Source organism: Dipteris shenzhenensis, chromosome 5 (assembly GCF_047967505.1).
Source record: "Dipteris shenzhenensis isolate YYH24624 ecotype China chromosome 5, Dip_SZ_1.0, whole genome shotgun sequence".
NCBI classification, from domain to species: domain Eukaryota; kingdom Viridiplantae; phylum Streptophyta; class Polypodiopsida; order Gleicheniales; family Dipteridaceae; genus Dipteris; species Dipteris shenzhenensis.
The window spans coordinates 52,207,390-52,229,844 of NC_141600.1; the positions used below are offsets into that span (position 1 = coordinate 52,207,390).

Genomic DNA, 22,455 nt, shown 5'->3' on the forward strand with positions numbered 1-22,455 from the left:
AAAAATCAGGTGATCATGTATTTGTATGACTCCATGACTCCACCATAAATATAATGGTACAGTACAACCCTTATGTAAGGTACTCTTGATGACAAGGACTACGAAGCCCATACTCCTATGATTTTAGAAATCTCCTCCACCTAGAAAAAACTGAAGGACACAGAAGCTCTACTGTATCAATGAAATAACTTCAGAAAAAGTAAGAATATCAAAAACAGGAACAGAAACGGATGTTAAACGCATGCAAAGCTTTTCTGGGAATACAACAGCCAAACTTTAGCAGTGAGTTACCATAACATATTCTGTGTTTTTAAGATGATTGAAATTTTCCAAAATCGGTTGAATGTACAAAAGATCTATAAAAGCATACAGAAATTACATCTTCAGCTAACTTCCTAGTAAGACCTTGCATGTTCATCCCACTACTAGAGTTTCTAAACTTGTAAAGGATATCACAAAAAAGATTCTCTTTAATAATATTTCAAGGACTTGAAGACATTCAGACACCCAACAAGCCTAACAAATTTGCCATACATCCATCTTCAAGCCCAGACACGCTGTGACGAGCCTAACATTTGTCATACATTCATCCTCAAGCCTACACAAATTGCTAATAGAGCCCTAGAAAAGGGAGCATGATCTCTCTTTGAGGTGCTTTAAATGAGCTTACAAGGAGCATACAGTGTACTCTTCTCCACCCAAAACCAAGTGACTATTTTCCGAAGGATTTCCTTTTTTCCTTTACAATGGGCCACCCTGCAACTGAAACGAAGTGTGAGCTCTTTGATTCCTTCTCACGACTTTCCATGCCCATGAGTGATTCCGTGCCCGATCAGAAACTACCTGAGCCAACAGAATCTTCAGGGAACCAGAGATTGTGAAGATTCAGAATTTTAAGAATCGACTATGTTAGAGTCAATACTCAATATGAGATCCCATTCAAAAAGGGATTGTGTGCTTCCTCAGATGCAGTCCCAGACCTATAACCAATGAAAACAGATGTAAAGCCACTGCCAACTTTCCTCAATTTTCAAGGAACTTTTATAGGCTATGCATTGCCATAGCCTTTCACCGTACCAACAGAACATCTGGATTGAGCATATAGAAGCCATATGCTACGGATACAACAGCTATTAGCATGGCTGCCGATTTGAAACAGATACCAATACGTGCCAGCCGCTTGTTCAGTATCTTGCAATACTTATCTGCAGTCTTCAGCATAGTATGCATCATCACATTTCCTGTGACATTCTCCCGTGCAGTATGATTCTGACATGGAAATAAAATGAATCAACATCTCTGAAAAGGCTAACCCTCAAAACATAATAGAATTCCAACATATACCAACAGAGCATATTTAGCAAATTTCTGAAAGCATAAACTGCAGTGCTGAAACAGAACTCCCAACATGAAAATCATAAGTAGTCTTCCACAAGTTTTGGCAAACTTTACATCCACCCTAAAAGACCTGTATACTGCAAGTCTACCCACGACCTCCCATCACTTTAAAAAGCCACATCTGCTTTAATCACACAAGCGTAGCTACATATTGCGACAAGCCCGTCGTTGCACCACACCATTGAAAGGCTCCAAGAAACGTACCTTGCACATGACTGACATCCATGTCAGCCCAACTATTTCATGAAGTGATTTGTTCTAGGTTCTATGCTTACGACAGGGGACCGCATGGATACTAATAGCTATGACACAATCAAAATTGAACATTTCAGAGATACAAGACAGGAAGCCTGAGGGCATGGCATGCAGTTATGTCACAACTACTCAACTTTGATTACATATTTATTCTCAAAGCGGCTATCAAGGAAGGTGCTAGAGGCACCCTGTTGCATGGTCCTCTCAAGAATCAATTGATGGCATGGCATTATTTCTATGTGAATTTCAAGAAATTATTTGACACCGTGCTTTGTGCTCAATTGATCAAGAGGCTACAGTGTTTCAATTACCAAACAAGACTGTCCAAGATGTGATGCACTCTATAAGAGTGTCTCAAGGCAAGTCCGCACAGGAGGATGGGCAGAGGAGATTCACCCATCCTTGGTTGCTTTTGGTAAAACCAAGGTTAGCATCTTCAACACTTCAATGTTAGGATCTTCATCTCTACCATCAGGAGCTAATTAAATAGTTTCAACATAGATGTACTTGACTGTTTGCCTTGGACAGAGAACACATTGACATTGTTTTGGGGTACGGTTGGATGCCATGACTCTGTCCGCACACAGAGGCAAGATATTGGTGTTGCAGGGTCTCACTGTACCAAAGATACAGCAGATGACAGCAAGGAAGTTGGCCAGAGAACTCAAAAAACAGAGTGCGGTATATCTGCATTGCAGTTGGCTGAGCCACTCACACGTAAGTATTGTAGCCTAACAGCAAGCCCATCAACAAGGCTCCGTATTGTCTCTCTAGGGTGGATCAACAAGTCTCCATACCCTCTCTCTAAGTTAGGAAGTCACACAGCAGGTGGATTCATACTTCTGCTTGACAGATGAGTTGCTACGTAAGAAAGTTTCTGAGCATCTTGTGGTTTGTCTTAACGTTTATTTCTGATCTATGCTTCCTTTGACCACAATAAGACATCATTCTTGAGGAGATCTATGAGAGAATCTGCCCTTTTTTAAAAATCTGCAGAATTTGGCATGGCCCAAAACTACTCTAGGATGTTGTGGCTACTCTGATCCCGTTTTGGCAAACAATGTGCTCAAGGTATTCAACCTCTTCTGCCATAAAAGTGTATTTGGTCACATTAGCATAAAGCTGATGCAACCTCAATACTTCTAGTACTTATTTGACATGCTTCTTATGTTCGTATTTGCTCTTGCTGTAAATGAGGATGTTATCAAAGGAAGACAGCACGAATTGGAATAGAAGTGGCTTGTTCATCAGTGCTTGAAAGGTGGCAAGTGCATTAGTCATCATAGAGGCCTATGAAGGATGTCTTATGCTCATCACCCTTTGCCCTGATCTGGTGGTATCTAGATCTAAGATCTATTATTGTGAAAAACTGAGCACCCTATAGTTCATCTGACAAGTCATCAATTTGGTTATTGGAACCTGTTTTTGATAGTGGCCATGTTGAGATCTCTGATAGGAGCCATACCCCCTTTTTAGCACTGGTGAGGAAAAAGGACGAATGCTGTGAGAAATACAATTCTTTCAAGCAATTAAGAAAGTGTGGTTGGAGATGCCATGTCCAGAATGTGGGCTTCCATGTTTTCTACCGTCTTCACTATATACCAACGTTGGGTGCATGGCAGTAAGGAGTACATGCAAGACTTGAGGGCAGCAACCATATTTCAAGACTTGCAAGACCCATCATGTCAAGATCGTCCTAAATTCAAACTACATGATGGCTCCTTGTCCTTTTAGGACAATTTATTTGGTTCCAAACTCACAATAAGGATGATGGTGTTGAGAGAGATGCACTTTTCTCCTATGGCAAGACATAAATGCATCACAAAGGTATGAATAGATCATGCAGCATTTCCATTGGAAGATCCTTTGGAGAGATGTGGTGAAGCATGTCACAGAATGCTTGCCATGAGCAGAAAAATATGGATCACAAGCTGCTGGCTTGTTGCCATGGCCTATTCGAGAAGGCCAGTGGACACATATCACCACCTACAAATAAGGGATGAGACAGCATTTATGTCATTCCACATGGTCAATAGCCTTAAACAAGCCCACTTCATCCCTACCAAAACACACAACTCAGTATCTCGGGTGCCTGGAAATTCATTGATCATGTGTCTTAAGCATCACAAAAGATTGTCAGTGACATGGATGCAAAGTCTACGAAGTCCTCTTTGGCAGTAATTCTTTACTGCTCTGATACTGATGATCAGTCTGAGATGCTGACCAAATCGGTGGAGCATGGGCACACTCAGAGGACTTGGGATAAATGGATTAGACTTGCTGAATATGAATAAGTATCTGAGGTAAATTCTACCACGACACTCAGAGAACTTGGGATAAATGGCTTAGACTTGCTGAGTTTTGTTACAACTGCACCAAGCATTTATCTATTGGGATGAGCTCCTTTATCTATGGCTGCAAGGTCAGGATGCCTTACACAATAGCAACATGGCGGCGGAAAGAGATGATATGGAAAGGACGGATGCTCGTTTGGAATTGGCCAACACGAACGTGCAGGATGTTCAGGCTTTGTATATGTACATACACAACACACAGAGTGGGTGTGCGTGCGTGCGTGCGCACGCATGTGTGTGTGTGTGTGTGTGTCACACGTGTGCGTGCAAGCTGGGACATGGGTGGGTAGTAGTGACTGCACATGTGCAAGTGGCTCTGCATGTCTACATAGTAAAGCTTTCTACAAAAAAAGGTACATAAATCATAGACACCTCATAAAAAAGACAAAACAATGATTTAACTTTCCAAAAAAATACTTTTTGTAGCAACTAGTTTGCTAGTATAATGAATGGTTATCAAAATGCATGTTGTGCTGCAGAAGATATTATCTGTTCAAATCAAACCTCATCGTAGGATGCATACCTTTCCTCTAAGGACATCTACAGTGTTCCTCAAATCATCAAGAGGAATTTGCAGTCTAGCCACATCCCTCCATTCACTGCAGATGTAACTGAGCACCTGAACACTTCCTTTTAGCTTTTCCAAGTGCAGTTTCTCCTGCAATTCAGATAGGAGCTATTAGTTTTCTTCTGCACACCATCATGTAAATCAAAGAGAAGACTTGATTTGCTTAAGTACTTATTGGTCTGCTTTATCCTTCTGTGTAAAACAACAAAACCCATTCAACAGACAGGCATGCAACAGAAATCCAGAAGGCACCGCCTTTTTTCAATGGCCCCACCCAAAAAAGGGGGTAATAAAATCAAGAAAACTTTCAGAAACATGGCTTGAGAAACTTGAAATGGAAAACTAAAAATTGGACAGAAACTTCACGAGGAGTGCAACTGTTATTCTTTAATCATTGTCATACATTCAGTTGCAAAAAATCATGCATGCAGAAGTGTGCATGCACAATAGGGAAACTCTCAACCAAAAACAGCAATATTATCAGCATGCACAATAGGGAAACTCTCAGCTAAAAACAGAAATATTATCACCTCTCACCAGGTATCAAATTGGACTAAGTCTCACAAGGGCAAAACCTTGATTCTTGAAAGACCATGACTAGAAAATTGGATGTGCCCCTGTTGAACATAGCCATGCATGGAAAGGGGTGTGCCCAAAATTTATCATTCCCAGATTTAGACAAAAAAGAAAACTAAATCGAGATTTGATGCGAATAGTATTATCTTCTTGCCATGTATAATCAGACAGCCTGTAAGCACTCGTCTCCAGTCTGGACTGCTAGGAAATAGGGCCTCTGAATAGTCAAACAGTAGTAAAATTTCAAGGATCAAGAACCTACTATGCATGTTTCACAAGGTCCTTTGTGGAACTGTATTTTTCGATTTAGTAAACTCTTAAAAGGAGGATACAGACAAAATTATCAGCAGAAAACCCTTTCCAGCTCATGTCCTATCGTTACTGCAGCTTGAAGACTCATATCTTACCCATTGTTTGAAACAGTCTGTGTTTTGAGATAAGCACCAAATAAAAACTTCACATGCTTCATGAGCCAAGGCAGGTACATCTGCAAAGAATAGCAAAAAAACTTAACTTCTTGCATTCAAAACTTCCAAAATGGCCATCTACAAGCGAAAAGCCTCAAAGTTTTCTGGGTCAACATCTATTTAAAATATAGTAGATCTCTCTCTACAAGCCTTAACTTGTTCCAGAATGACCTCTCTCTCTCTCTCTCTCTCTCTCTCTCTCTCTCTCTCTCTCTGCACGCGCACACACTGCTGTAACAAAGGGTAAATTTACTTAGTTAGTTCTTAGAATGGTGGGCCTTTAAATGGCTTTGTAATTGAGTGGTACTTTAGGGGGGTTTCACACTGGGTGAGAACCAATCGCAATTGTCGCCTGCAAGGAGCCCATGCGTCCGCCCGTCACGATGAGAAAACTGAGGTGGCATCCTACTCACGCCCGTCGAGCAAAATTTCTTGGGCGGCCTAGGTACAGCGCCCAACTTCGCGTCCGCGAGAACCATCGAATCACAAGATTCGAACTCTCCTGCATGCTGACGATCTTACCATTGAGCCCAACCTTTTTTGGTGTTAAGTAAAGGAAGCATTTAATATATGTTCATATTTCATCCGCCCTGTTGTGAATAGATGTGCATCTGGACTCTCCTTTTCTCAGCGTCCACACATTTTGGGGGTCACAGCTGTCCGCGGACGGGTTTGAAACCCCCCTTAGTAGGGGAGCCATAAGTTACCATGTGGAATCATAGGCTGGACATCCCATAAGTAAACTTGTAATTGATGCCAGGCCCACACCTATAAAAGGGGGCTCTGCTGTACTTTGTACCAATTCATTCTTAATGCAATCTTGTGATCAGTCATTACAGCTGAAGCTTGACTAGCTCCAGGCTGAACTAGGTTTCCTCCCAGCCTACGAATCTCCCTTCCTAGCCCTATTGCTGGTGCAGCCCCTCACTAGCTATCGATCTACACGCAAGTCCAAGTACTTTGATGATTCAGTTCATGAATATCTGCAACCTACAAAATGTATTTTACTTTGATGATTCAGTTCAGTACGAGGCTGCGAACTACACCTAAACTAGCAGGCTGTGGGCCAGTTTAGCTACAGTGGTATCAGAGCTCTTTTTTGGGAATTTTGTGGGGGAAATCACATCAGTTTGTTTTGAAAACTTGGAGCACATCGACTTGAGCCATGGGCCTACCTACCTGCAAAAAACTGTCACGGCCAGGTGTCTAGATCTGCACATTTATACGATATTGGACCACATTCCAAAGTGCTCAGAATTGTACAATTTTCATATCGTTTGATCAGGCTCAATCACTCATTGAAATTCCAAGAATTGACCCAGAAATTTTCTAAATCAAGTGGCGCAGGCAGAATTGGGAATCTGCATCTATCTAGCAAATTACAGTTTCAAGTCTGGTTTTTCCTCCATATTCAATTACGCCCCAGCTGATTACACACCTGTACCAAGTTTCGTACTAATCAGATGTTATTTTCCCCTACTTCTGCCTCAAAATTGGTTCCAGCAGGTGCATTTCTCACTACTAGAAGTTATGGTTTCCTAAAATTTGGGGCTTTTGAGTTTTTCCCAGCTAATCTGACCTATTCTATTGCATCTATACCTAATCTTAACATTTGGTTGGGAATTGAGGTCCCAGACTATGAACTATCCCGTCAGAGATTGACATGTTGGGGGTAAAGGCACATTGCCTACCCTTAATTAAAGAATTAAAGATAGGACACCTATGACTGTCTTAAGACAGTCATAGGGTAAACCTAATCCTAATAAAAACATAAGTGAGTTTGTGGTGTGGCTCACTATCACTTCACACCCGCACTAGTGTGTCTCTCTCCCTCACTCTCACTCTCTTGCTCCCTTCCTCTCCTCTTCCCCCTCACAACTGGTATCAGAGCCTACCTTGCTCCCCCCCTTTTCCTACCCAGCCTCCTCTGACAGATCCGTACGGACGTACAGACAGATCCGTACGGCCGTACGTCGTCCGTACAACCGTACGGACGGGCTCGACGCAGGCTGCAGGGCGGCGGCGTTTTTGCAGGCTGCAGCGCGGCGGCGCAGTTAGCAGGGCGGCGACACAGGGCGTTGCATTTCGAAGGGCAGCTACAGGGCGGTGCAGACCAGAGCGCAAGCGGCGCAGTAGGTCAGGGCGGAGCTGCTAAGGCAGCTGCACAGCAACTGCATAAGCTGCTACGCTCTTCGGGGGTCGCACAGCATCGCCATCTCCTCCAAGGGCAGCCGTACGGACGACCGCCGTACGGACTGCCGTACAGTCGTACGGCCTACCGTACAACTGTACGGACGACAGTCCTTCACAGCAAGGACTCGTTTTTGCTGACTCGTTTTTGCTGCAAAGACTCTCTTTTTTTTTTGGGGGAAGTGTACCTGCTACAGGGACAAAAGTACAGCAGGTTGTTTGCAGGTACTGGAAAGTACAGCAGACATTTTTTTTTGTTGGAAGAGAAATAGTGCTGAAGCACTCTGCTTTGTGCATGTACACGCAGTACATGAAGCATTCCGATGCATTCCTGAAGCATTTCAGCGGTATACTGTGCATTTGTTGAGGTACAACAGGTACTCTCGTGTCACTCACGCTTGAGGTGACTTGTGCCACAGTGGTGGTGTTTGTGCAGTTACTTGTCCTTCAGGAAGGTCAGATGCTTGTTTTGCAGAAGCTTCTATGCATTTACTGAGTGCAATTCTCAGTTTTGGGTGACCATTTCAGAGGGCTTTTGCCTGGATGTGTTTGCAGTATATGCCTTGAGGCAGTGTGTAGCCGGGGAGCACACATTTGCTTTGTTTCCGCAGTGCATTTGGTGACATTTGTTGCAGGTCACATTCTTTGTACGCACTTTGAAAATCTCAGTTGAGCCACGCTTGGTCAGGGCGCATCGAGTTTACTCGGTCCCTAACTGCCCATCGTTGACAGTGCTCAAAAGATTTTCTTCTTGGTGTCTGTACGTTGTGATTTGTGTTGTTACTGAGTACACAGGGGCAGTCTATGCATTGCACATTGTCAGGTACAAGTGTCAGAGAGATTCCATATTGCATGCTACCTCAGTGTTGAGGTGTTCTCCACTTGATTCAGGTGTCAGATCAAGGGGCTTTTGCCCAGACTTTGTTTGATAGCACTTGGGTTACCGACAGAGATCTTCAGATGCATTTTCTTCCCTTGGTCTAAGGGTGATTGCTTGGGATTTATCCCATTTACTGTTGCAGGTTTTGTGACAGGCTGAAGGGTCATTTACTGTTTTTGGGGTGTTTGTCAAGTGGTTTCTGCAATTTAACTCAGTGCCATACCTCATCTGAGGTGGGAGAAGTGATCAGTACAGTCAGTACAGCAGTGTTTACAGCAGTGGTGGTGGTTTTGTCAGATGATTGTGCACTGTTAAGCACTTGTTGAGCAGCAACAGCAGTCTGAAATCACTGTTTTTATGCCTTTTTTGAGCTCAGAACAGTTTGTCAGAAGGTACAGTATTTGCAGGGACATTTACTGTTTTGCTGCAGATTTTACTGACAGTAAAAACAGCACCATTGAGAGTGCTTCTGGCTCTTGAATAGAGCAGGCTTTTCTGAGAAATCAGAACTTTTATTCAGTCTTTTTACTTCCAGGGAGTCAGGTACTTTCCTCATCTGATATGGCATCAGGAGGAGGTGATTCTTCAATTCTGAACATAAAGAAACTGGAAGGAGCACATAACTATGCATTATGGGCAGAACAGTGCTTGAATGTACTTCTGTTAAAGAAGATTGCTAAGCCCATAAGGGTAAAGGGTGTCAAGCCATCTGATATGGCAGCTGATGACTGGGAAGAGCTTGATTTGTCCGCGAGGGCAGCTATCATGCTCACTATTTCAGACACTCTTGTGTTCAATGTACAGGCTGAAAAGACCTCTTATGGTCTATGGCAAAGACTAGAAGAATTATATGCCCAAAAGAGCTCAGCCAGTAAGGTTTATTGGCTGAAGAAGCTGGTTGATCTTCGCATGAAGGAAGGTACAGCTATGACCTCACACTTGAGTGAGTTCAATGCTATCTTTACACAGCTGATTGCACAGGGGTTGAACCTTGATGAGGAGTTCAAGGCTACTTTCTTGCTGTGTACCCTCCCTGAGAGTTGGGACACTTTCAAGACCACCCTGTCAAACTCAAATGCCACTCTTATTTATGCTGATGTAGAGAGCTCTCTTCTTATGGAGGAGATGAGCAGGAAGAATAATGCGGGCAGCAAGTCTTCAAGTGCTTTGCAGGTACAGGACAGAGGCAGGACTCAGCAGAAGGGGAGATCTGCTAGTAAGTCCAAATCCCGTAGTCAGTCCCGTGGCAAAAAGGACATTGAATGCTTTTATTGTGGCAAGAAGGGACATGTGAAGTCGAAGTGCTTCAAGTTCATACGGGATCAGAAAGCCAAGAAGGCTGAAACAAAGGATGCAGGAAATGCAAGCAAAGGCAAAGGCAAGGCCAAGGCTGATGACTTGGATGCAATGAATGTTGCAGCAGAGGACAGTGACAGTGACATACATGATGTTTTATGCTCTTCTGCTGTAATAGCACATGCTTTGGTTATTGATGGCCATGACATGCACACCTGGCTCTTGGATTCAGGTGCCTCTTTTCATGTTACACCTCATAGGGAGTGGTTTACTTCCTACACAGGTACTCATGGAGTTGTTCATCTTGGGAACAACTATGCATGTCAGATTGCAGGGATTGGCAGTATACAGATAGTATTTCCTGATGGACAGTCATTTATGCTTGATGGTGTTCGCCATGTGCCGCAAATCAAGAAAAATCTGATTAGCACTGGCTTATTAGATGACAGTGGTTACCACACCACATTTGGGGATTCCAAATGGGTGATTACTGATGGCCAGACTGTAGTGGCTGAGGGTTTTAAGAGTGATACCTTGTACCCTCTTTATGTTTCCAGTGTGGGTAATCATGTTGTTGCCATAACCGAGCTGCCAAAGGTTTCATTGTGGCATAGCCGGTTGGGACACATGTCTGTTAAAGGAATGCAAGAACTGTCACGTTTGGGTTATCTGCCGCCTCTCTCTTTTTCAGATTTGCCTACTTGTAATCATTGTATTTTTGGCAAGCATTCTGTGACTCCTCATAAGAGGAGATCTCCCCAGAATAGAGCACCACTTGATCTAGTGCACACTGATTTGTGTGAGATGCCACAGTTATCACTAGGGGGTGCAAAATATTTTATTACTTTCATTGATGATGCCACACGTAAGGTGTGGGTCTATTTCTTGAAGCATAAGGGAGATGCCCTAGATGCTTTCAAGAGGTTTGTCCCTCAGGTTGAGAATCGGACAGGTCGTAGGCTGAAATGCCTCAGATCCGATAATGGGGGTGAGTATGTGTCACATGCTTTTGTGCAGTTTTGCCAAGCTAAGGGCATCAAACAGGAACTCACAGCCCCTCATAATGCATCTCAAAATGGTGCAAGTGAGCGGATGAATCGAACTATTCAGGAGAAGGTTCGATGTATGTTGTCTTATGCTGCATTACCCCATGGCTTTTGGGCAGAAGCCGTGCAAACAGCAGTTCACATTATTAACTGGTCACCAAATAAGGCTTTGGAGTTGAAAGTGCCAGAGGAGGTGTGGTCTGGCAAGCCACCCTCATATAAGCACTTACGGGTATTTGGCTGCGAGTGCTTTGCTCATGTACGCAAAGATCTACGCACCAAACTGGATCCAAAGTCTATCAGATGCATCTTTATGGGTTATGGTGACGAAGGTGAAATGGGGTACAGGTTATGGGATCCCGTTAAACGGAAGATTATACGCAGCAATGATGTCATCTTTAAAGAAGATAGTGTACACAAGGAACCCGTGCAACCTGTGGAATACAGGAGGGTTATTTATGATGATGTTGGACAGCAAAGAATGCCCATTTATATGCAGCAGCAGCCTGCTGCAGATCACCCTGTTCAAGAGGGTATACAGGCTGAAAATCAGCCAGATAATTTTGCCAATGATGCACCACTGGATGTGCCAACAGATGGGGCTGTAGAACAGCCAGATATGGTGGTACAGCCACCCGTCATGCATGAAGAACAGGCTGAACAGCAGCCTAATCCGGAACATTTTGTGAGGAGGAGCACCCGTGCACAACGGCCTCCTGCCAGGTTTGTTCCAGGAGCCAATAATGTGGCTGATTTTATCATGCTGACAGATTGTGGTGAGCCTTCCAGCTTCAAGGAAGCTATGGAAAGAACAGAGAAAAAGAAGTGGGAGAAAGCCATGCAGTCAGAAATGGACTCCCTACTTCAGAATGATACATGGGACTTGGTGCAGTTACCTGCAGGCACAAAGGTTTTGCCATGCAAGTGGGTTTACAAAGTCAAAGTGGATTCAAATGCTTTACCTCGGTATAAGGCCAGATTGGTTGCCAAGGGATTTAAGCAGGAGAAGGGCATTGACTTTGATGAGATTTTTTCACCTGTAGTCAAGATGACTACTTTGAGAGCAGTGTTAGCTCTTGTTGCTCATGATGACATGGATTTATGTCAGATGGATGTGAAGACAGCTTTTCTTCACGGAGATCTTCATGATGAGATCTATATGAGTCAGCCAGAGGGATATGCTGTTAAAGGGAAAGAACAGCTTGTGTGTAAGCTCAAGAGGAGCTTGTATGGACTCAAGCAGGCGCCAAGGGAATGGTACAAAAAGTTTGATGCCTTCATGCAGTCCCAAGGGTATCATCGGTGTGAGACCGATCATTGCTTATACACCAAACGGGCAAAGGATGGCAGTTTGATGCTACTCATTCTATATGTGGATGACATGCTTATTGCCAGTAAATCTCAGCATGAGATTAGTGCTTTGAAGAAACAACTGCATAAGTCTTTTGACATGAAAGACTTGGGTGATGCAAATCATATTCTTGGCATGCGTATTACTCGTGAAGTCACAGAAAGAGTATATTGACAAAGTACTGCAGAGGTTTAAAATGGAGGGGGGGAAGTCCATTAGTACCCCGTTGCCTCCACATTTAAAACTCAGCAGTAAGGACAGCCCCAGATCAGATGATGATAAGGCTGAAATGGCCAAGGTTCCGTATGCATCTGCAGTTGGATCTTTGATGTATGCCATGGTTGCCACTCGTCCGGATATTGCTTTTGCGGTGGGAGTCATCAGCAGGTATATGGCAAATCCAGGCAAGCGGCATTGGGAAGCAGTGAAAGGTGTCTTGAGGTATCTCAAAGGTACCAAAGACTTGTGCATATGCTATGGTAGGCAGGATGCATTGGTGCATGGTTTTACAGATTCAGACTATGCAGGGAATGCAGATAACCGGAAGTCTACTACCGGTTATATTTTCACATTTGCAGGATGTGCTATATCATGGGTGTCTCGGTTGCAGAAATGCGTTGCACTGTCAACCACAGGAGCTGAATATGTTGCAGCCACTGAGGCTTGCAAGGAAGCAATATGGCTTACTCGGCTGGTGGGAGATTTGGGCATTACAGGAGATATGCCAGTTTTGCATTGTGATAGTCAGAGTGCTATCATGTTGGCAAAGAATCCGGTCTTTCATCAGAAGACCAAGCACATAGAAGTGAAATATCATTTCATCAGGGAGGTACTGGAAGACAAGCGTCTTGAGCTTGTGAAAGTACATACTGATGATAATCCTGCAGATTTGCTCACTAAGAGCTTGCCTACAGAGCGGTTTGCACATTGCCGCCACATCATGGGATTAGGATGAGACCATTCTTACTTTATGGTCTTGTATACAGTAACTGTATATTGCTGTAATTTTTATTCTTTTCTCCCCTTTAGGCACATTGGCCTTTAGGTGGGAGGTTGTTGGGGGTAAAGGCACATTGCCTACCCTTAATTAAAGAATTAAAGATAGGACACCTATGACTGTCTTAAGACAGTCATAGGGTAAACCTAATCCTAATAAAAACATAAGTGAGTTTGTGGTGTGGCTCACTATCACTTCACACCCGCACTAGTGTGTCTCTCTCCCTCACTCTCACTCTCTTGCTCCCTTCCTCTCCTCTTCCCCCTCACATGACATGTGGCAGTGAATTTGCTGCCCTTATCAGTGACACTTTCTGATACAGAGTATTTTTCTACACACTGGGCCAGTCAGTGCTCTAAATCTCACACAGCACTCCTAAACAGTGTTCTAAGTTCTGCACAGTGTTTCCTAAATAGCTTGGTTTAAGCAATCTGCAAATAGAGCTGCTATTATCCAGTGCACCGGTTGGCAAGTTAGTTTCTTGTGCCAACGATTCTTCTTATCGAGTTAAAGGGATTGGAGAACTTTCACTTACAGCTGTGGATGGTTTAGATTATTGCGATGCTTTGTATTTCTCTGGGATTAAGAAGAATTTACTTTCTTTCTCTTCTTTCTCTCTCAGAGGTTACCAAGTCATTTTTTAGGATGACAGATGTATGATCCGTGATAGGGAGAGAGATTATGCCTTGGTTTTCATCGCATGGTTGTTAAGACACTTAAGACACATGTCTTACCTTAAGACACCTTAAGACACTCTCGTGTTTTTTTTTTTTTTGGGTGGGTGGGGAGTAACAACACACATTGAGTTTGACTTAGCCATGCTATCATTGATGGTGACTTTGGATCTAGCGGTGGCAGTGACCTCATAGATTCAGATTAGGATGAATCTTCAGAGATTTGAGTCTTGAGAGTCAAAAGCTTCCTTTCAATTATATGTATCGAGATGCAGTTTTCATTCATGTCACATGTGACAAGATTCAATTATTAGTTTAAACCTTTAAGTACTCAAAACTTGCGAGCTCTTCAGCCGTGAGTCTAAACTTTGACTTTTAAGACTTGAGTGACAAGTCTTGACTCTTAACTACATTGTACAAGTGCATTGTTTCTTCTTGCATTATTTAAGTGTAGCTTATTGTACTTCTAGAATCTAGCAGCTAGCTATGCTAGCAAGTTGTACATTTGTATACTTATACATATATTAATTAAATATTTATTATTATAACCACAATAACTGTCTTACGTGTCTTATCTTTAAGACACTTTCGACACTCGTGTCTAAAGCGTGTCTAACGTGTCGTTTTAACATTATGTCACGGGTTGTTTCAGCTTGATGCCTATGAGAAAACAGCTTGTTCAGCTTTTGTAACTCCTACTTGTGCCATGTAGGATGCAGAGTTATGGCATGCGAGGTTTGGGCATGTAAATTATGGCAGCCTTATGTTATTGCAAAACCTTAATATGGTTGATGCTTTGCCTCGTTTGGAGACTCCTCCAAACAAAATATGTGAGGGCTATATTTTGGGCAAAATGCATCGTGTTTCCTTTCCCAAGGATGGTGCAGTCTGGGCTGCACAAAAATTACATCTTGTCCATATTGACCCATGTGCACTCCGTCTCTTGGAGGTCATCTTTATTATATTACATCCATAGATGAGCTCACATGTTTTACTTGGGTCTTTGCTCTTAAGCAGAAGTCTGAAGTTTGCAATATGGTCAAAACACTTTGTTGCCTTGGTTGAAAATCAATGTGAATGTCGGTTGCAGATCTCCTGTTCAGATCGAGGGGCGGTATATATGTCCAAGGCATTGCAACAATTTTTTGCTGAGAAGGGCATTACACATCAGTTTATGATGAGGTATACTCCTCAACAGAATGACATTACACATTAGTTTACAATGAGGTATACTCCTCAACAGAATGGGAAGAGTAAAAGGAAAAATCGGCCACTTTCGGAGATGGGGAGATGCATGCTAAAAGCAAGAGCATTGCCACACAAATTTTAGATGGAAGCCATCATATTCACGAATCATGTTTTGAACAGATGTCCCATGAAGGCTCTGAAGGTCATGACACCTTATCAAGCATGGTTTGGTCATAAGCCCAATGTGGGCTATTTTCGTACATTTGGTTGTGTAGCATATGCACAATGCACATCTACCTCAAGAGTTGCGTGGCAAACTTGATGACAAGGAAGAGAAGTGCATCTTTGTTGGCTACAATTGTGAAAGCAAGCGTTATAGACTTACAGTGAACAGGAAGTTGGACCAGCTCAGGAGTAGTCAGATTCATGAGGGAAAGAAGCCTATGGAGCAGGCCCTAGAGGGTGACTCAGATTCTGAAAAGGATGTCTTGGTTGAAACTACTCTAGACCCTCATGGTTTCATGGCATCAGCAAGGAAGACCTATCATTCTAATGGGGAAACAGCTCACAAGAGCAGGAAGCCACTCAATCCCAAGAGTGCCAGCCCTGAGGTAGATACACTCTGTCAAAGGTTTGATGAATACAAGACCTTACCTGCTGATCTCCAGGTCAGTCATGCCATTTCATCAATATATTCAGTCTATTAAAGTTGGTTGAACCTAGGGGCCTACTCAAGACAAGGATGTCAAGGATAAGATTGTTTTATCTAAGTTCAAGGGTGATACTTGTACCCCTAGTGAATTGGAGGAATGGCTGAGTAAAATGGAAGACTATTTTCTGCTCTATCCTAGAAGTGAAAATAAGATAAGATTTGCTGTCCTACACTTGGAGGATTATGCTCATTCCTGGTGGAGAAACCTTCAATATGAGGGAATCACTGATTACTCTTGGGACGAATTTAAGGAGCAATGAGACATTTATATCTTCTATTGCTAGAGATAAACTTGTTTGTGAATCAATCCTTTCTCCTTCAAGCTATACTCACATGGACAGCAAATCCATTAACAAGAGTAGCCCACCAATGGTTTCTAAGCAAGAGGAATCTTCTACATCAGCTACTCCTATCCCTAGGTATCCTACTGTCTATGGCAGCAAGATGGGAAACAATTAACCCTTCAGGGATGAGGAGGCCAAGTCCCTAATCAGGCCTAACCCTAAGGAGGAGTCAAGTGACGAGGGAGAAGGTGGTGAAGCAAGTCTCTCAGGCCTTGATTGGATGAAAGGGAAATGAAGCATTTGTGCTATCTTTGTGGAGAAATATGCCCCGAAACATCAGACTGTGTGCAAAGGCAAAGGTTAGCATGATACTTGAGTTGGATGATGATCTAGCCTCTAATAATCCAGTAGCAGATTCTGAATTCCATGATTGGGAGAATGATGTCAAGAATAACGATAGGACCCCAAGGGAGTCTTCCTTCCCATATTACCCTGATGGGCCCACTTCATGTGAACTCCACAACTAATGGTGACTACCAGTCTATTCTTTCACTGTAAATTCACAGATTGGTGTCACAATTCTGTTGGGTATGCAATGATGGTTACTAGGAATACAGATGCCTACCCATTGGAGATTACTTGTTCTAGCTCAAGTTTACCTTGATAGTATTGAGAATTCACAATCCTTTTTAGATGTTTTTTAATGCTGATGCTGTGCCAACTATTGCAACATCATCGCAGAATATGAAGCACAGTGAATGTTGAGGTCTGAGTCATCCTGACAGCCATCATCAATAGTAGAGCAGTATCCACATCTGTTCAGCTGATCTCTTAACAGATAGACCTAAACTAGCAGACTGTAGGCTAGTTTAGCTACAACTGCAGTAGAGAAAAGGACCTACTCTACACCTCATCCTTACCATTGGCAGATACCATCATATTGATGGCGCACTGACGAGAGGAGCTACAGAAGGCCAGCTGTGGGGATAACTGCGTGGTCAAGTCCAAGCTGAAAGTAAAAAAGAAAACATGACTGCAAAGACTGACAGACCAAAGAAGCAGCCACTGATATTATGAGAATGGACTCATTTAGCAACAATGGAGAGCCACCCCCAAAAAAACATGGGATTAACGACCCCCTTGCAGGAGATGGGAAATCACATAGAATAAATCCAGCCTCTAGGCTGATGGCATCTTTAAGATACTCATCACACCAGTCATATGATACAGTAGAAATATGGAACACATGTATGACCAGACAACTGAGAATTGGATTTCACATTCAACAGTAACTTGTAGGGCTGCAAGCACTTCTGATGTACCTCTATGATATCAAGACAATGCCAAAGTATGGATTGTCCAAGCTAGCATATAAAAATTAGCTTCAATGGATGAGTTAATTACTGCAGTTGTAACCAGCCACAGTGGCAAAAGCCATGGCTTGATACCATCTCCACCAAGACAGTTATTCAGCGTATCAGGTTGCCTGGCAGCTTATTGAAAATGCAATTAAACACCATGGGTTCCCTTGGCTGATTGTCAGTGACAGGAATGTGAAGTTTATGGGTCACTTTTGGCAAGGCCTATTTACTACTTGGAGCCAGTGGCAGTTGAAAAATCAGCAAGCTTTGGAGAAGAAGAATGTTCTTTTGCAATTGGCCCAAAAAAAACATCCAGGATGCCCAGGCTAAGCAACTGGAGTGCAAATGCACATAGGAGGTGAGTTCAAAGAAAGAATTCGTGCTCCAACAGAACAAATATCCCTTCTTAAAGGGTGATATCAACACCAAAACCAAGCTGACTCACTGGTATTATTGTCCCACCCAGGTTTGTCAAAGCAAAGTTGGGGTAGTCACGTAGAAGTGGGAGCTACCATGACAGTACTGAAACTGCATTTGGGTCAGAGTGTGCAGGTCTTTTCTAAGCTACAATTACTCCAAAGCAAATCGTGGGCTTCAGAGATCAGTGCCTTCGAAATGCAATATCTCACCAAATGCAAGGAGCAACCGTAAGATAAGAAATCATGGCTTCGAGAGGGATCCTGCAGACTTTTTGGCAGATTGATAGGCAGGATTCGCTGCCTGAGACTCTCCTTGTGCAGCAATTTTAAGGGCAAAGTTATTTCGTAAGAGATTGCTGTGAGGACGGGAGAAAACCTTAGAGGGGCTGGCACGGGGGGGTCATTCCCCCACCCTGTCTACACACCTTCCGTTCCACTACTCTAACCTCTTCTTCTCCCTAGACTCTAACCTCATCTTCTCCCTAGCTCAGCCCTGACTGCAGAAAGGCACACCCTTTCTATATATTATGCTGGTAAATCATATATATTTTACGTATGCAAAGTATGGGCCCCTTGGCCTGCTACACAATATTTAGAAGTTTCTAGAGAGCAAAATAAAAGAACTGAGATCAACCAATTGCCTCACGAGTGCTGGCAACAAGACACAAGGGGTGGCAACAAATATAATGCCTCATTGGGGGATACGTGCCTAGAGGTGGCAGTTTGAGATATTGTAAAACCAAAAGTTGTAGGCAAGTATAGTAAGATAAGATAAGAACCAAACATGATGGCGGCATTGATAAACAAACTTAAAAGACATCAACCACATGCTGATCTGCAATAGAGAGGTTTACGAGACATCTACCCTTCAAAAATGTAAAATGGGGACCAGCTCTCATGCCCTAGAAGTGGAAGCAGGCAAGTGGAGAGGAGAAAAAAAACATGCAACCTTTGCGAAACAGGAGACAACCATCACCTACTCCAAAAAGTCCATCCAGAAACGCAATATAGAAAGTGACACGTAAAGATCTGCATGCCTTTCAGAAAGTAAGTTATCAGGAGCCATTCTGGCACAAAGACTGGCCTGGATACAAATACCTCAACTCAGACAGTCCTTCTCACTCTCCCTCCCTCTTGCCCCCCCACCCCCCCTTCTGCAAGAATTCTTGAGAAAGATGAATGACCTTCAGAGGCAGCATCAAGACTGAGAGGCAGCAATTGCTGTGCAACTGGCTTTGTAGCTTTGCTTCGCTGAGCTCCGGCAAGAGCTAGTTCTTTTAATAACGGATAGATCGCAAGGAACCTATCAGTTGCCTGCACCAGAAAATGAGCAGTGAAGATGCTCTAATCAACAAGAAAAACCTTTTATCTCAATCTGTAGTTCTTTTAACAAAGAAACGATAACGATTATGTGCAATTTTTAAAGCCAAACAATTAGCATCTTGCAATTTAGAGACCCTATGCCAATCTACAGAGTGCAGAATTACCTTTGTTCGAGAAGCATCAGTTGGGAAGGATGCATGCATCAGAGAATCCAATGCAAGTGGAGGCACCAGTCTCTCCCCTTTTCGTAATGCACTATTCTGGAGAACCGATCGGACTTTCTTTGAATCGGTAAATAGTATACTGCATGAGACACACATTTTTTCAAAACATTAAAAAAAAGAGCTCTTGCAAACTTCAAGACTATACAAAATGCTAGCACAACAGCTTCCACCAAAGTTCCTAAATTTTGTGTAGATCCAGTAAAGTCACCAAACAATACAGAAACCCAAACGACAGAGAACTGGACCAAGGGAGGAGGCACGGGCAGAAAGGCGGGGCAAGGAGCCTAGGGGGAGGGGGGCAGGGAGAAAAGATGGCATTATTTATCTGCAAATTTTTGAAAACAGGGCAAACTTTGTAATAAGCTTCTTCTTCAATAAAAGAAAAAGGGGAAATGTCTTTTGAACCTTTCAGCAAATTGCAGTACAATATCTCTTGATGCAGGAGTGCTAGTTTTTCCACAAGCAAGAGGCATTAAATTTTGCACCCAAAGCTGCATCCCCACTACCAGATCTCCCTGTGCAGCCTGTTCGAAGCAAGAAAGCCAGCAGTAGCTAAATAAAGCATCGACATCCATTCAAAGTTTCCATCTGGAAGAACCCATTTTCAAAGCAAAAGATACTAGTTTGTTCCCTCCCATAATTGCAACAAATCCCTATCCCAGCAATGCATTATGCTTCATGAACCTCTTCGGCTGTGAGCTACTAGCAATTGCTGCCTCGATCAAAAAAATATAAGTCTTGCTAGGAAGACACGTGAGACTTACCTGTCCATAAGCCCACACAAGCATAGCTAGCTTTTCCAAACCTTGAAATTGTGGGCTGGTCCTCAATATATCAGCTTTTTGAAAGAGGGCCTCTGGTCTTTCGCGTAAAGCAAAAGCCACAACCACCAGTGCAGCTACCTGTAGAAAGCAGTCCCAAAGCACAAAACGTTGTTGAATCTGGGTGACCTTTTCAAAACCGCCCAAGGTGAATGCTTACAGGATTACAGGGGCATCAATTACTTTAGTTTTGGCTGTAACGTGATTGGACCCCGCTTTTAAACCCTTGTGAGCGCCCTGTTGGGGTTGGATATCATTCAACACGTCGTTCAACGCCCATAGAATAAACTTTCCAAGGGCCTCTACTGGTTTTGACCCCAGCCAATCAGATGCAGTTTTGTTCACGGCCTCAGGAACATAACACAAAGGTATCTGTAACAGATGAACAAAGTGCAAAGTCACGAAACAGCCGATCCCAAAAACAAAAACAAATCGTGCATTCAACAAGCTTTACATTCAGGAAACAAGCTCGTCTTCCAACTGAAATCAACGCAACATGACGCAGATTGCATGACAATTCCAAACAGAAATCAATTAAGTCCAGTCACCAGCTTCACGTTCAGGTAGTCAAGGACAGGAAGCTTTTCTCATTTCTCATATATATAATATGACCGACAAGAAAGCCTCCAGCTTACGTTCTGGGACGGTAGCACGAACCCTAATTTCCAGTTCAAGGAAGCGATACTCGCTTGGCCTAGAATATCTAACGGTGACGCGCCGGATTCCATTTTGGTTGCAGAGCAAATTTCTACACAGGAGAATACATGCCGTGAATAGTTACCTCTACGGTTTTGGCCACCGACGATTCCTTCAAGATTTTATTCCAGCCAAACTGTGTGGGAGAGACTGCATTGAAAGCCTTTCCGAAGTAGTCCGCAAATCGCATTAATTGCACATCGGGCAGGTCGGAAAACGATACCTATGCAGAGAAACCCGGATCTATGATCAGTCACCGATCTGTTAAAAAACACTTAAGAATTTGATACCAGGAGCATCCAGAAATGTTCATTTGTTTAGTGCAGAGAATTAATGCATGCGAAAGGGCTGCGAGGGGAGCTCAATTTTGAAGGATCTTTAGAAAACGCCTGCCGGCCGAGCACGCGGTCATGATTTAAACATGAGACAGCAAACATGTACAACTCGCAGACAAACTTACCGATATCTCGTTTAAGAACGCAGCGAGATTAGACGGATCAATGGCGGAAGCTGCCTCTGCCACTGTAACCTTAGGCTTTTTCGGTTTCTTCAGCTTGGGTTTCTTCAATTCGCCATTGGAATCTCCATTCGCATCCTGCGGATGATCCTCGTCACCTTCGACATCACTGTCCGATTGCAGCGTGCTGCCTGTAATTACGGATGCGTTCGATGCCGCCAGTAACATGTGCGCCCTCCGTTCCTCCGCCTGTTTCTCCAAAGACTGAAAAACCTTGCTCTCCGGGGCACGCTTGCCGTTGTCCGTGGCAGATCCTGCAGGCTTGGATCTGGAATCGAGGCGCTTCTGCTTTTTAGGATTGACGACCTTGTGCCAAGCGCCGCCGAATCCATTCTCAGAGGCGTGGGAGGAGGAGACAGGGACAGGGAGGGAGCCATTGGAGAGGGGCTCGAAGGTACCGTTGGAATCCATGGGGGGGGAGTTTTCTGTCATGAAGCAATGGAAGGGAGGACAATTGGGAGGGAAAAAAAGGAGGAAGAGGAAATGTGGGAAGGAAAAAGGAGGGATAAGGGGAAGGGACGGGGAGGAGATGGAGATGGAGATGGCGATGGCGATGGCGATGGCGATGGCGAAGAAGAAGGAGAAGGCTATGGCGGAGGCTGAGGCAGAGGCTATGGCGATGATGCAACAGAAAACACAGAAAATGAGCTGCTTGTCTCGTGGCCTGCACAAAAGCCTTGTGTTGTGCAAGACGACCGGAACCAGTTCCACCAACCCCCGTGTGAACACAACCCACCCCCTAATCACCCCCTTAATCCCCCTTAATCCCCCCCCCCCCTTATCCCCCTTTCCACCTTTCCACCGCCACCTGCCCTTCCTTGTCCCCCCCCTTCCCACCGGCTTTAGCCGGTTTCGCAG

The 22,455-nt window shown here is 43.6% G+C and overlaps 1 protein-coding gene across 1 annotated transcript; it reads right to left on the reverse strand.

The window, feature by feature from the left end:
* Positions 1–388: 388 nt before the first annotated feature.
* LOC147902176 (uncharacterized) lies at positions 389–22,250 on the reverse strand. Its single transcript, XM_087374740.1, has 10 exons — positions 21,541–22,250; positions 21,166–21,303; positions 20,568–20,756; positions 20,328–20,465; positions 19,969–20,087; positions 19,504–19,642; positions 19,201–19,330; positions 5,559–5,638; positions 4,531–4,665; positions 389–1,269 (listed from the first exon to the last, which is right to left on the reverse strand). Exons 1-10 carry the CDS (start codon positions 22,027–22,029, stop codon positions 1,069–1,071), a joined length of 1,758 nt encoding a protein of 585 aa, XP_087230866.1. The 5' UTR covers positions 22,030–22,250; the 3' UTR covers positions 389–1,068.
* Between the last annotated feature and the right edge of the window lie 205 nt (positions 22,251–22,455).